The 15,573-nt window shown below is 35.0% G+C and overlaps 1 protein-coding gene across 1 annotated transcript in view; it reads right to left on the reverse strand.

Moving 5' to 3' along the window:
* Positions 1-15,573, reverse strand: part of KIF6 (kinesin family member 6) — a 162,062-nt gene that overhangs the window by 78,218 nt on the left and 68,271 nt on the right. Inside the window, exon 12 of the mRNA XM_071548023.1 lies at positions 15,342-15,554. Coding sequence (XP_071404124.1) covers positions 15,342-15,554 — 213 coding nt within the window. The remainder of the gene's footprint in view (positions 1-15,341; positions 15,555-15,573) is intronic.

Below are 15,573 nucleotides of genomic sequence, written 5' to 3' on the forward strand. Positions count from 1 at the left end.
TTTTAATTCTTTTTTTCTTTTAGTCCCCCTCCAATGTTTTTGACATTATCTTGTTAAGTTTCAACGCAGCATTAAAGTTACTTTACTCAAAGATCAAGACAAGACCTAATTTACCCAACCTTTCTTCCCCTAAATATAAGTATTAAATAACATTAAAAACTACTGCTAACAAACTCAGTCATAGGAATATAGAAACATATATCTCCTCTTACAGTTGGCCTCCTTCAATGTATTCCTTTCTTCTAAAAATCTGGAGAAAAGCAGATTTGGAATAGTGTGGAAAACAAGTATTAGAAAGCTCTGGGGCACCTCATGAGAAGACTAACAGTGAAGACATTTCTGAAACAATGGCCTGACAGCAGATCTTCCCTTTTGTAATAGATGCAACATCTATCATGGTTTCTTAACAAGGCAGGTTCCAAATGACTGACACTTCCAGGCCAAAGGCTTAATTGGAGAAATATCGTAGAGTGGGGTCATTACAGGGAGGCGGAGAACGTTTCTATTTAACAGCTATTTAACAGCTACTTTTTACACCAGATTCAGTTTCAAACGACTTTAAAGTTGTAGCTTTATACAGACTACACTGCAGAAATCAAACCTAGGACAACAAATGCATGGACTAGTGCAGGAAAATGCTTTATTGGAAAAAGCACCATTCATTCAGTGCCTGTCAGTGCCTGTCATATTTAATGGAGTCTAAAATACTACAAAGTTGTGTTACAAACTACAGGTAGAATTCTCTTCAACAGTGGTACTGTCAGTTCTGAATAGTTCCCAATCTCAAAAGAAGCACATCAAATTTTTTAATCAAAACAAAATAGGTCCCATTCCCATATATAGTCCTAACTGAATTTCATTCTACAGGTAATCAGAAACCCAATTCAGGGCTTTTTTTCTTACTTAGAAAAAGACCTTAATTTTTATATCCATCTTTATTTAAAATTAAATCACTCAAAGACTTACCTAAGAACAACACATGACAGCAATCTGCAACAATTTATGAGAGAAGTTAGGCATGGGAAAGAAATTCTTTTGACTTAGCCTTGCCTCTTCAAACAGTAAGGTTAAAGAGATGAATGGTTTAGTTCACAAAGTATCAAAACATTTCGTGATCATTTGACATGCGATTAGGTCCAATTGACACCACAGGGAAATTACCAGATGCCCATATGTACTTCTTCAGAGACTAAAATACCATCAGTTTTTTACAAAAGCCCTAACCATAAATCCTATTTGGTCATGCAGTTATACAATGAGCCTTGTACCTGCCTTGGACCTATTTTTCTCAGTGCTTATACTTTTCCTGATTAACTTTCTTAGCTTTGCAGGCTATGCCCCCAAACTCGAGACCCCCCACAAGAGTGGGAGATAAGATACCCGAGCCATCCTTTTTCAGCCACGTGGCTGTTTTGATCATCAGGTTTTGATGGGGCAGAAGCAGTGCCCAGAAAACAAGCATGTAAAAGATTTAGCTATAAATGTCAAAGTATTCTTAATTTTAAATATGCACATGGCACATCACAAATCAGAAAGGGATTTGCCACATGCATATACATACTTATGATGGCAACTAAAACCAGGAAGAAATATTAAGTCTCGTGCTTCTGCACTTCATCTCATCATCATGGCTATTCTTCGTGAATAAAGATTTGGGAAGGGCAAGAAAAAACCAAACAGAACCACAAGTAATCAAACAGCAGTTTATGCTGGGATTTTACACTATCCTGTGAAAGCATCTGGCTTTGGAACAGCACAGGTATTTCCAGCAATTTTATGCCCAGGAGGTGGTGCTGCTGTCTGTTTTGGCAGTGAAACAGGAACATTTCCTTACACCGTTCATGCCTAGATACTATGGGGATGCAATACTATGATTTTTAAAAAAATATTTATTTCAGGAATACAATCCTCATGTAAATTGAGTGATTCCAGAAGTTTAACATTCAGAAGGAACAACATCATGTGGAAAACCTCTGAAACAGTTATCTAAGCACAGCAGAGCATTCTCTGTGCTGTGTTTACCGCAAGAAAATATTTAGAAATTCTTGAAAAGAATTAAAAATAGTATAAAAACACTATACAAGCTGTTAAGGCAATTTAAATATTCAGGGATTCACTGGAATCTCCTGAAAATGGTCTTATACATTTGCAGAATACATGAGAAAACTCATCAGTTGATATTAACCCAAAGCCACAGATATCATCTGAGGGTATGTGCTCTTACTGCCTGTTCCCTGAACACAATTAAATCATAAACAAGCTCCAGAAAATATATTTAATCTTATTCTTGGGGAAAAAAGTTAAAGACTTTCAAAAAGAAAAACCTACTTCTGTATTATAACAGGTTAGTTGCACATCGACTTCATAATTTTAAAGATAGTGATTTAGAGAGATAATTATCCATTTCACTGACATTTCAGATTCATCTAGTTTTAGATGTATTTCATACGAGATAGCTTGCAAGGATTTTCTTTTTAAATGACCTCTGGATGCTCTTAAGTGCAAAAGGAAAAAAAAGCGAGCAAAACATAATGTGTAAACCAATAAACAAAGTGTAAACCAATAAACAAAGTATAAACCAATGCAAAGAGAAAATGGCATTACAGTTGAAATGCTCCAGCTCTTCATTAAAATATCCTGCATGAGTCTACCTGTACTTTAGGAAGAGCATAAATCAGATATATACATTTATACTCTAAATAATGCCAAGATACCAGTCTCACTTCTAGTGAAGATTTTAGTGAAATTTGTTAAAGGCAAAGATTTAGTAATTTTGAACTACAGATGTAATAAACCAGACTCTATCTTTGTATTCTTTACATTATTGAGACATACATAAAGAGAAATGGATTTGATTTCTGTTGAGCAATATGGAAAAGAGTGACAATATCTTCCTAAAATAGCATGTATATCATGGATATATAGGATGCCAAAGGTTGGAAAACAGCTCTAAGATCATCAAGTACAACTGTCAACACAGAACCACCACTGTGTTCACCATTAAATCATGTCTTCAAGTACCATATCCAAACTTCCAGGAGTGTTGACTCCACCAGTTCCCTGCGCAATCTATTCCCTTACCTGACAACTTTTTCTGAGAAGAAATTTTTCCTAATATCCAGTCTAAACCTCTGCTGGCACAACTTGAGGCAGTTTCCTCTCCTCCTGTCCCTCATTGCCTGGGAGAACAGACCAACTCCCACCTCGCTGCAACCTACTTTCAAGTAGTTGTAGAGAGCTCCTTTTCTCCAGGTTAAATAACCCCCTATCCCTCAGCTGCTCCTCACAGGACTTGTGCTTCAAATATATAATAAAAATATTAAAGAAGTTAATCTCTCCATTCAGACTTTTGGGAAAGTTTATTGTGATTCTCAGCATGATAAACTGATGGTCTTAAAGGCTTTTAGATCTAGGTAATAGAAATCCTAAAATGGCAGCACTAAGCAATAGTGCTTAATAGGCATAATAAAATAAATTGCAGAAAGTTTCAAACATGGCATCCAATATTAATAGCACCATATTTTCAGATTACATTTCTGTATTAATTTTGCCAAAAACTGAACTTCCGAATATTGTTTTTGAGATGATAATTATGTGAAGGAATTGCAGAACTGCAACAGACATTAAAAAAATTAAAATAGTAAGAGTAAGCAAGTGCAGTAACATGAAAATGCAGCAGCAGTTCAGGGGCCATTAGGTGAGCAAAATGAAAAGTCTTGAAATTACTACACTCAAGGTATAGCAAAATAAAAGACTGAGAATACTGAGTATACAAAATTATTGGAAACCAGCTTGATGATTAGGAAACTAGAAAAGACAGTAAAAATGAAATTTAATTTTATTTGAATGCTGAAAATCAGGTAGGGGGCTCACGCTAGGAGTAGGATTATTTGTACTAGTATTTGGCATGGTATCATTAACAATAGGGACAACAACTTTCAACAAGTGTTTTGCACAACCATCACCAAATGACTCACTTACAGAATGAATATTGTGAGGATAAATGGGAAAACAGAAAAACTACTAAGGGAAAGAAGATTAATCATAAGGACTGTACTACAATTCAAAAGTAGACAGTGTAGAACTTTCTCATGACTGACTCCACCATTCACTACATCAGTCAGATACAAGTGGTTTGAAGAAGAACTGGAATTATTGCTAAATGCTAACAAATGTTAAATAATCACTTCACTTCTGCTACAGGAAACTGGCCATAATTACCTACATGTGAAGGATCTTTGATGTACACAAGTTTACAAAGAACCACTTTAGCTCTTTGTATAACTGTTTGTACTCATCTCAACTTTCAATATTACCTTAACTAAAGGAACTGTTAGACCAGCTCCTAACTCACTCTATGAATAAAAAAATCAAAGACTGTTTTCAGTGTAGCTCGGTAAATGGTTACAGCAGAGCATCTCAGCCACAGATTTGTAAGACTGGCCCTGAAATGAAAAACAGTAAGAGTTTATACCTGACCTCAAAGCAAATTCTATCAAACTGTGGAAAACCAAAAATCACCTCAGCTCAAGTTGTTAGCTCATTTCTAATACTTTCTTTACTCTTTCACACAGAAGTCAATAATGGTCTAATGTTTCTCAAATTAACCTAAATATTACATAAACTCCTGCTAACAAAATGTTATTCTTTCAAAAGTATCCCTCTGAACTTAAAATAGGGCCTGAAAATTAATGAAACAAAGGCACAGTTACTAAAGAGGTATTCCAGAGTTAAAATTTGTAAGAGATAAAAAGATGATGCATCAGAGGCAAGTGAACCATGAAATGATTTTTTCAACAAAAGCATCCAAAACCTGAGAGCCAATTGTCACTGAGGCAAAAACATATACAAATCCACTGACTTCAATGGAACAATTGTACAATAATAGTAATGTCAAAGTGGCTTGAAACATTTGTATAAAACTTTTCTTAACCAGTTAAATGTATTGCAAATACCAGGGGGAAAAAGGGATTTCTGCAATATTTCCAATAATTTCTAATTTGGTTTTATACCCAAATATGCTGAGATTAATCTCTAAAGACATTATCTGTTTTTGTTATGAATAGAATGAAAAAGAGCAGGTTTTGGGTTAAATACACAAACAAAAAAAGAAAGAGAGCTCTAGGCTATTCTATTATTTAGCAGAATTAGCAGAATTAGCAGTACCTGTACAGAAATATATAAGGATTCAGCTATTAGGAGGACTTTCTAGTCTTTTGATTAGCATGCACAATGTAGTGGCTCTGTTAAATGGCATCTTAGTCTCTTAGGACTGATGTTCATAAGAACAACAATATGGATGAGGTCTTACAGAGGTATTTTCCAAATCTGATGGTCAATATATAAAGGAATTTGATCACCCTTTAAGTACAAAAACACTTTCGGAAGCATATTTTACTTCCAAAATATCAAGAGTTGAAGAGCTTCAGGCAAGAGAAAAAAACCAAAACAACTTTGAAGGACAAACAGCATTTTTAGACAGCCAAAATAGGACTAATGAAACAGGAAGCCAAAAAGATTTGAAATACTAGAGAATTTCCAAGGAACACTAGGTTACATTTAGCAGACTAATCTGGACAAGAGAACAGCAAACTAGCATAAAAATACTGGAAAGCTTCCCCATCTAAATACACTCAAGAGGAAGGCAGTAAAATCTGCCAAAAGCATCTTTAACAAGCTTCCAAACATGCGTTCCACATCAGAAGAGATTCCCTTCTGAGAAGCAGAAGAAAGACTGATGGGCATCTTAGAAAAAAACAGAAATATTTTGTTAAACCAAATAAATGTGGAGGAAGAAAAAACTGTTGATATAAGCAGTAAGTGGTTTTTCAATATATAAGTAGGTTTCAATGTGTCTGAGAAATTAAGAAAAGTACTGTAATGATCTGCTCTTCAACCTCATTAAATGCTTACAACTTACCAAATTGGTCTTTGATGTTGCAAATGGGGACCAAGCTCCAAAAAGGAAAATCTGGGCTTCATCTCCTGAAAATAACCCTATACTCATATTTATAAACAGTTAAGATGACAAAAGTTGCAACAAACAGGGGTTTCTCATGGAATACCAAATGCAAGAGCTCATTTAACTTTAAATCTTACAACATGCCCTTCCATTTCTTTGTGCCTGAGTTTAGAAGAAACCAAAGTGTCTACCAAGACTAGAAGAAGGGACTCCTCCTCAATAACCATTTCAGGCCTTATTAAATTTAAAAAAACTTTAATTAGAAAATGTATATAAGAAGGATAATTGTTCTCAACTACTCTCTCTCTCTCTCTCTCTCTCTCTCTCTCTCTCTCTCAACTACTCCTTTGTTCTCAGTACTGGCACTTCAACTCCCAAAACCTTTCTGTGGGTAGGGAGAGAAAAATTCTCTGAAAGACGCCTCCCCCCCCCCCTCCCCCTTTGTTTGAACCTTTAACGTTGTATTGGGAATTCATAGTGTTGATATTTTGGTTTTGTTTTTGCTCATGCCACCTGTGAAAGATGTATTCTTTTCCTGCCAAGTTCTAAGGAACAAAAGCTGATAGAGGGAAGGCTTTGTCCTTGAAGACAGAGTTTGCATAAACTAAAGATATTTGGGTCTCTCCTATTGGTTGACAGCCTTTGGAGGACAGGAGGGAGCGAGGAGGAAGAAAGAGGGCAGAGCCTGAGACCTCTACCTGGGCAGTGCTGGTCACACCTCTCTAGGTAGACGTCACTAGCAGGCTCAATAAAGGTGAGAGGGCTCGTGCTCTGGGTGTAGTTTGTTTCTCAAAAAGGACAGTGGAGACACCTGCTGTCTGCCAATGCCTAGAAGATGTAGTCCCTGCCTTTGGGGGAGTGAGGAATATTTACAAGTAAGGCTCCTGTTCTTCCTCCTCGCTCTCCCTTCTGTGTTCCCACTATTTGGTCACTTCTGTTAATAAAGATACTGTGTTTTCTGAACCCTAAACAGTGCTCAGGCTCACTTTTCCAGCAACTGTAGAATCCACTCTGTTATAGTCACAAAGAATAGTCATTTCTTATTCCTTACAAAGATGTAAGAGCCCCAAACTTCTTAACACATTTGTTTCTTTGTTTTTCACTAATCTCAGTGAGTTCAGTTCAAAGTCCTCACTCAAGGAAAACTCACAGTGGACTCACTGTGAATTCTGACAAAATAAAGCTCTAGGAAGCAGTACAGATAGAACAATAGATTTTGAAAAAAACCAAACCAACCAACCAACCAACCAAAAATGTAAGCCCCGGAAACTAGTCAAGTGTTCTATAAATTCAGAGTTAGTTTACTTGGTATTTATTGCAATCAGTGTAAATGTAAAGACAGTCATTTTGTTCTAGAAGCCACTTTGAATTTTAATATTTACTTTCTGTTCCTTCCACAAGATTAAAAAAGGTAGTAAAACTGTAATCTCTAAGGCAATCAGAGATACTCAAAGGTATAAAAGGACACAGCAAAGTAAAAAATTTCCACAACTGCATGCTACAAACATGTGTCTGAAGATAGACATCCATTCATACTTATGACATAAATTGGAGCCTTAGCAATATATGTTTTATTTGGTAACTTGAAATACCAGAAAATAGCTTTGTCAAACTTATCAAAAGCAAAGTCCAATAAAATTGTTCAAAAGCTTATGCTGACTGTTAACATTTGCTGAATTTATTTTGAAGGCTTTTTAAAATACCTAAATCTTAAGCAGTGAAGTCTGATACTTCCTGCTTGGTCCTTATGAAACTTGGCAGTAATGAAAAATTTACTGTAGCAAATAATCACTCTACATTATGGAAAACATTTAATGCTTAAAAATTAGCAAAATGACACATCTTGTTTTAAATTAAAGTACCAATGAAATGCGCACTACATCTTACTAAAAGCTTGTAGAAGTTCAGCTGAAGAGCAAATGAAATATGTATTTCTTCCTTGACCTGTAACAAAAAATGTAGCACATACTTTGTTTTCTGACTAAAGAGAAAGATCAACAGTAAGTCTGAACAGTGCCCTAAAAGCTCTTTTGCTGGCCAAACAGCAATTCAATGGTGTTTGTTGACAAAAGGTCTGTCATGAACACAGTGCCATGAGTCAGTTCCCAGATATCCCAAAGAACTACCAGACACAGAAAAGACTTCAAGATACATATAGTTTTGCTAAGCATTTAATTTTTCTGCCTTTTTTTCTGAACTGAATGATCTAGAATACATTCTGATGGAAAACCTCAGTCAGACTTTTTATTAGGGAACTTTCAGTGGGTTTTCAACAATAGAAGGAAGCATTTCCCCTGAACTATTACATACATATGTATAATAGTCAAGATAAATATTTTGAGAAGCCTTAATACAAGACAAAAATATTTAGCTTTCAGAAATGAGCAGTTGGTGTGTTATCCTCACTATCATGCTAGGCATAATTATCATGTGTTTATAGAAACCATCTCTCACCTTATGTTTCAAAGTCAGCTTGTCAGCCGTTCAGCAGGAATGGGCTTTTATATAGGTGTTTGCATAGTGTTGAGCAAAAAGTGATCTTCAACCATGAATGGGGTACAAAGGAGGTCAACTCTTCACCAAACTCTTAAAAAACCTCACAACTTCTCAATGAAAGATAAAGAAAATGGCCCAAACTGGTCAAAACACGATCCTAACAAAACATTTTGCGAGAGCTAAATAATCCCTCTAAAGTCTATCAGCATATACAACGATTTGAAGTTCTTACTAAGATTTATTGTGTTCTTTGAATGGCACAATAGTCACACTGTTTTCTGTTAACCAAACTGTTTATATTTAAAGCGAAAAACAAATCCAGCAGTAGAAAAAATGGTATCATATGTCTCTTACTCTGACAGAATTATGCTAAGAAGTAAGCATAATCACTCTGAGACTGATGTCAAAATAAGATTTCGCTGTACAGAAGTGATATAATGCAATAAAAGTAAAATGTAACAAAAGGTTTATCACTCTGTTGGCATTTATGATGAAGTGTCTGATTTTTTCTTGTTTTGCTAGGTTCTTTCATTCTTTGAATATCCTGAAACTACTAATTTATAATAATCAACACCATCTCTTGAGAAAGACTGTGTAGTTCTACATTTATATCCCTATAAGATATGAATTATTAGTACAGCTAAAGTTGCAGTAGACATTTTATGATGAACTAAATGATTATATTAAAAATAAAATTGTTGAAGCATTTGTAAAGTTCAGGTTATTATGCCAATAACTCACCTTTGCATTTTCTGGAATGTTCATCTGAAATATAAATTAAATTCATAGCCAGTTATGTCTGCGTCAGAGTTCCAAAAGATGTTCTGATGCAAAAAACAACAGTAGCTACTGGTTTTGTTACAGTGTTTTGCTCACTCTCATCCATGTATTTATGGTTTTATAATTTCAAGTGCTCTGTGATTAAAGATGGATATTGAAAAGCAAATTCTCCCTTTTCATGGTACAATTCTTAGACTAAGAAAACAAGTTTTGGTCTGTTCACTATAAGTTTGCCGTCTTATGCAATCTGTAAAACTTCTCCAGTGATGGGAGCTGACTGGCCAAAATGCCAGCAGCAGGCTGCCTTCCACTGCTTCCAGACAGCCTACCTACCACTCGTACCTAAAAGAAGACTTTTGGGATCCAAGGAAAACAAATCTGACAGCACGGAAACTGGTATTATTTTTAACTGAAGAATTCAGTGCTGTGCAACCCAGTACCATCAGTGGAACCTATGGCATTTCCTAGGACATTGCACGTGCATGTTCCTCTGTAACAACCATGAAGAAGAACATGCTAATACAGACCCTAATACACACTGAAAAAAGAACAATACAAAACACAACAATGATCCATATGTCCATTTTCATTTGTGCTTAATTAGGTCTGCCACTGGTATCAAACTTCATGTTCAACAATATTTTACTAATGATGTTATTTTGACAATGATATTCAAAGAAGCAGTTAAACACATAACTGTTCAGAAAAAATACCATTTTACATTATATCAAAGACAGGTGCAGAGAGCTGCCACTGCTCAGCATGGAAAAGACTTCAGGGAGACTTCATTGTGGCCTTCCAGTAATTTAAGAAGGGCTTATAAAAAGGGGGAGAGGGCCTTTTATATGGACAGATAATGACAGGAGAAGGGGCGATGGTTTTAAACTGAAAGAGAATGAGTTTAAATGAGATGACAGGAAGAAAATCTTTACTGTGAGGGTGGTGAGACACTACAACAAGTTGTCCAGAGAGGCTGATGATGCCCCATCTCTGGAAGTGTTCAAGGTCAGGTTGGATGGGGCCCTGAGTAATTCGATCTAGTGAGTGGCATCCCTGCCCATGGCATGGGGATTGGAATTAGATGATCTTAAAGAACTCTTATAACCCAAACCATTCTATGAAATCTACTCTTTACAACTTAGCAGTCAAAAATAAGCTATAATGGTCACCAAAAATCTACCTGGAAATAACAAAATATTCACAGAATTTTCTGAGTTGGAATAGACTTACAAGGATCATTGAGTACAACTCCAAAGTGAATGGCCTGTACAGGGATTGAACCCACCACCTTGATAGTGCTCTAAGTGAGGCAATCTAGTGTTGGACCAAATATGGGATGTTAGGCTTTGCTGATCTTTGATTTTGAACAGTCGTTGCCATTAAAGGCTTCTGTTTAGAGTTTCAGGCATACAAGCAAAGAGGAATAGATAGAATGTATAGGAAGGTAAATACTACCATATGTCAAATCTTTGAAGATGTATTGTATTTGCTGTTTCTTTTGAAAGAGTATGAACACTCATTGCAGGATGGATTTAAATAAAAAGATAAATTAGAGCTGTGCCTATACAACATGTACAGTTGCAGAAGTCACTACTCATTCACCTTCAAAGTCAGCTTGCTGTGGGACAAATTTGAACCAGAAATTGTTTTACCGCTGTGATGAGCTCAAGATAAAATATTTCCTGTTAACTCAGATTATTACATCAAGCTCAGCAGTGAAATAGTATGACTGTATTTCTCCTACTCAAAGCAGTGTCTGGATAGGATAGACTAGAAATATGATCACACATATCCTTCACTACAGATACGGTCCTAGACCATTTCAGAAAAAAGACTTGACCATAGAGAGTTTGCAGTTCTCTGATATAACACATTTTTTACCACATGGTGAACAAACTTTGCCTGCATAGGACTGTCTGCATTCTTATAACTAATTTACTTTTCAGAAATTTAGCAGCATAAATATTTTTTTATGTGATGGACTGGGTAAAAGGTCAGTAAGTGTGAAGATTTTACAATGTAAAAGCAGCAGTAAATCTTGCATGAAAATAACAGAATGAATTTCTTCTATCTTCTGTTGCAGAGTGGTAAAGATCTGTTTCTGGGCAAGCAAATGTTAAAGCTACATAACAAATCCCCTGCAAAATAAACAAAAAGTTCTAAATAATTTTTTTTTTTAGAAACTAATTATTAAATAGACTTTCTAACAACTATTTCAATACCACTTTCTGCTGATTTCCCAATTTAATTATTTTGAGTATAAGGAAATGAGATATGAAAGTGGAAACCACATTAGATATATAGAAATACCATTTGTTTTTATTATATTGCATTAAATCAGGTTAATGACAGTTTTGAGAGTACAGAATTAAATAAAATAAGCTGCACTGTTAAAATACTTAACAGACATAAGCCTTCATGCTATTGAAAATTGAAATCTTCATAAGTGAAGTGAGGTATGCAAAAAGTTTAAATGATGAAGAATAACTTTAATACTACACTATTATGTACACTAATATTACACTAAAGCTTCTGCTTGGGAGTTTGACCCTAGCTCAGGCCCAAGCCCATTCACACATCTTCAGTGAATCCTTAATGCCTACAGACAAAAAGGCATATGTATACAGTTCAGGTAGACTTTGAAAAGAATGGATAACTTTATCATGCAGGTTTTTAATATATGTAAAAGGAGGCTCTGTGCTTGAGTGAGAATGATGCCTCATCCAAACTTATCACTGAATGGTTTGAGTTGAAAGGGACCTTGAAAATCATCTAGTTCCAAGCCCTCTGCCACAGTTACGGACAACTTCCACTAGAGCAGGTTGTTCAGGGCCCCATCCAGCTTGGCCCTGCCAATGCAGAGTGCAGGAGATAAGGTTCAACAACTCAGCCAGTTTGAGATGACATTCTGGTTCCCATTTATGTTCAAAGAAAACTCAGATGAATACACACCCATAAATGTTTGTAAAAACAGAAAGCATTGATCAAAACTGAGAATTTGCTAAGGCTTGTGAGGTTCTCATTGAAAGACTAAAAAAAAAGTGGCACTATATAAAAGATACATTTATACTAGCCATTTGTTGGTACAACATAGCTACTATCTACTGACATTTGTGAGGTAATAAACTTTGTGTTATGAGGCCACAATTATATTTAGTTAATATCACTATGACACCAAATAAAAAAATTCTTCCTATAAAACAAGAAGGAGCATGATAAATAGAAAAAGTAGAAGGCAAAGGCAAAGGCATTTCCCCATTAGCTGAGTAACTGAAACATAATAACAAGTGTGACAATTGACTTCTAGTTCAATTACAAAGTAATTTTTGAGAATAACTGGAAACCTTAACTAGTTTAAGAAAAGTATTCTCACTAGTACACTAGCAAAATCTATGGTTCTACTTGCCAGCTGCCAGGTCTGAAGTTCAAGATAAAGATTCTTTCTTCTTTTAGTTAAAACTCTGCTCTCAAAATACATAAAAAAGTATACAGAAATGTAAATCATGAACCTGTAATAGCTATACACAATAATCTAGGATGAGGCATGTTCTTTAATAACAGAAACATAAGCACCTTTAGAACCTACTGACACCAAAAAAATCTTTTTGTTTGAACAATTCAACCAGAAAATAAAGACAACATGCAACTACGCAAGAAAATTTTGTCTGTAGTTACTGGAAGTTATTCTACGTGGATTTTGAAATGAACCATTTGCAAGAATATTATTACTTATTGTCATAAATAACCAGCTCAGATGAGGCAAGGAAATAAAACAGCAGTGCTTAACAGCTAACCCTTTTCAAATAACCACTATAAAAACTGCCCCACACATGCAATCCATGGTAACTGGTCAATATTATTTCCGTTGTCTAGCTGCTGCTACAACGATTTAATCACGTACTTAAATCCTGTGGTATCACTTATACAAATGAGGTAAAATGGATCCCTGAAATCTTTTAAAATCAGGTTCTAGGAATGGCGGCAGGTAGTTCTGAAAATTTAGTATGCAGAAGAATACATTTTAAAAAAATGAGTAAATATTACCTGCATATCTTTCAAAACTAGCTCTTCTGGAAAATAATTATTTGAATATTTAACCTCATGATTCAATATTGAAAACTTTTGGGGATGAATACATAAGTTTCTGGAATTTCTTGAATAACCATATTAATTGAAGAGTGCAAGACAGTATTAGAAGAATTAGTTAGGAGTTCTGACAAGGTCTGTGGTAAAACCTAACTCCTGAGAAGAACACTTAATGTTTTTGCAGTGGCCCCTATCAAACTTCTTTTCTACTCTTTCACAAGCCTCCGCAGTCAGTTGACAATTTCACCATTGCAGTAGTCTGTGAAAAACCATGATGAGAAAGCTTTTCAAATCCATACAGAAATTTGAAGGTTAAAAGGAAAAACTGAAGTTAGAATATGTATTTGGTGGATACCAGAGTTTTAAAATAACATACTTGAGAATAACTTATTTTGCTCCCTAAGTTGACAACCATGCTTTTCACCAGATGGTGTTCTTTCAAGACACTGTATTTCATTCTTAGATAGAACAAAAGGGAATAATCAAGTCTGAGGCATACAAATGTGTCAGGTCTGAGCTCAGCAGGAAAGGGAGCTACATCCTAGCCATTAGCTGACAGAAAAAAGAGTTTGAGGCTGCCAAGGAACGTACCAATGTATCTTTGCACTGTCAGAGCTTTATAGTAAAAAAGAAAAATAGTAATAACAGCTTGTGGTTTATGGTATTTTGCAGCTAAGGGTCTAAAACAGTAACTTGCCTGCAAAGAGAATTGAATGCTTTTCAGTTACACCCTTTTTCTTCATTTGATATTGATCTGTAATTTATACATATATTTTTTTTATCAGAACATGGGCTGCTCCTGGTATAGGCTTTCTTTATATTAAATCACAGAACTTTTTTTTCCCTGTTTACTTGAGCCTTCTGACCTTATTCTATCTATTGCTTCTTGTTCTTAAATACTTGTTTTATTTTTGATAATTTTTGTGTCATGATCCATTCTATTTTTATTATTATTACTATTATTTTAAATACAGCAGAAAAGCTTGAATACTTCTAACAACGAATTTATTTAGGTTTAATTAAAATTTGCCTCCTGTAGCACTGCTTAACATCTGATATGATGGCTTTATGCATACTATATATAAGTACGCAGTGAGAACTTTTCCAACACTGCATTGTCTGCATATGTTTAGAAGGATTATATAGCAAATTTTTCTCAAATATGCCTCTTAGCACCATGAAGAATCAAAGTGTAAAAAAGCAGAATTGAAAAATACATAATCTTCAGCATATAAGGACTTTTAAATAAAAATGCTAGTTACAATATGAAGATAAATCTTGAAGTTTGCTACTTTTAGAACTTCAAGAAACAAAGAAAAAATCAAGTAAAAATTAATATTAATTTAGTATTAGGGAGGCAATACTATCATTTTCAGAGACACAAATACATGAAAGAGGTTGAACACTCAGTTATATTCTTGCAGAGACAATTGATCTCCTGAGTTTGGGTTTAAGGCACACTGGCAAGGCTGTATGTGCTGTATTAATAACAGTGTTTCTACTACTTCTTATGTCTGCCTTTCTAAGCATTCCCTGAGCACAATCATGGAAGCATTTTAAGACATAAAATTTTATGGCATTATCATTATAAAAGCTATACATTACAGAAGATTGGAAATGTAAATGTTGCCAACATTATACATCTAGTAGCAGAATATTAGACCACTCTGAAAGAATGCAGAGATATATGACCACCTAAAATTCTTCATTGTATTTTAATGAATTATTTTCAAAAAATTTTTTTTTGGACAATTTACTCAAAGTTACAAGAGTCTGCAACTAAATTTATCTTCTGGTTTTGTAGGGCTGCTCAACAGAGTATTCATATCAGTTTGTAAAAGCTGATAGCATAAGAGGGCTTTAATTTAAAACCCTGTACTTGTAGATACAGAATTACCACAATATGACTGACATTGAAAATAAAGCTTTCCTGATTCGGTACACTTTTGAATCATGTGCTGCTTTTGAATCATGCTGGAATAATGCAATAACTGCTTGCTTAATTAATTGCACTAACCTGTTTGTCTGGAAAGAAAAGGTAGTCTGTGAACAGAAGAGCTGAAATCTTTCCCTTCTTTCAGGCTAAAACAACTAGATGGGCTCTGCCTGTCTTCCAAGTTTATAGAAAGAGACTGCTCCAAGACTGTAGAACCAGCAAAAGTGGCATTAAGCTGGAAAAGAGCATCTTGTGCTTTCTTTTTTTCTTTTTTAAGCATATTTACCAAAATATCTGCAAGACACATTAAGGA

Source organism: Pithys albifrons, chromosome 2 (genome assembly GCF_047495875.1).
Source record: "Pithys albifrons albifrons isolate INPA30051 chromosome 2, PitAlb_v1, whole genome shotgun sequence".
Classification (NCBI taxonomy): domain Eukaryota; kingdom Metazoa; phylum Chordata; class Aves; order Passeriformes; family Thamnophilidae; genus Pithys; species Pithys albifrons.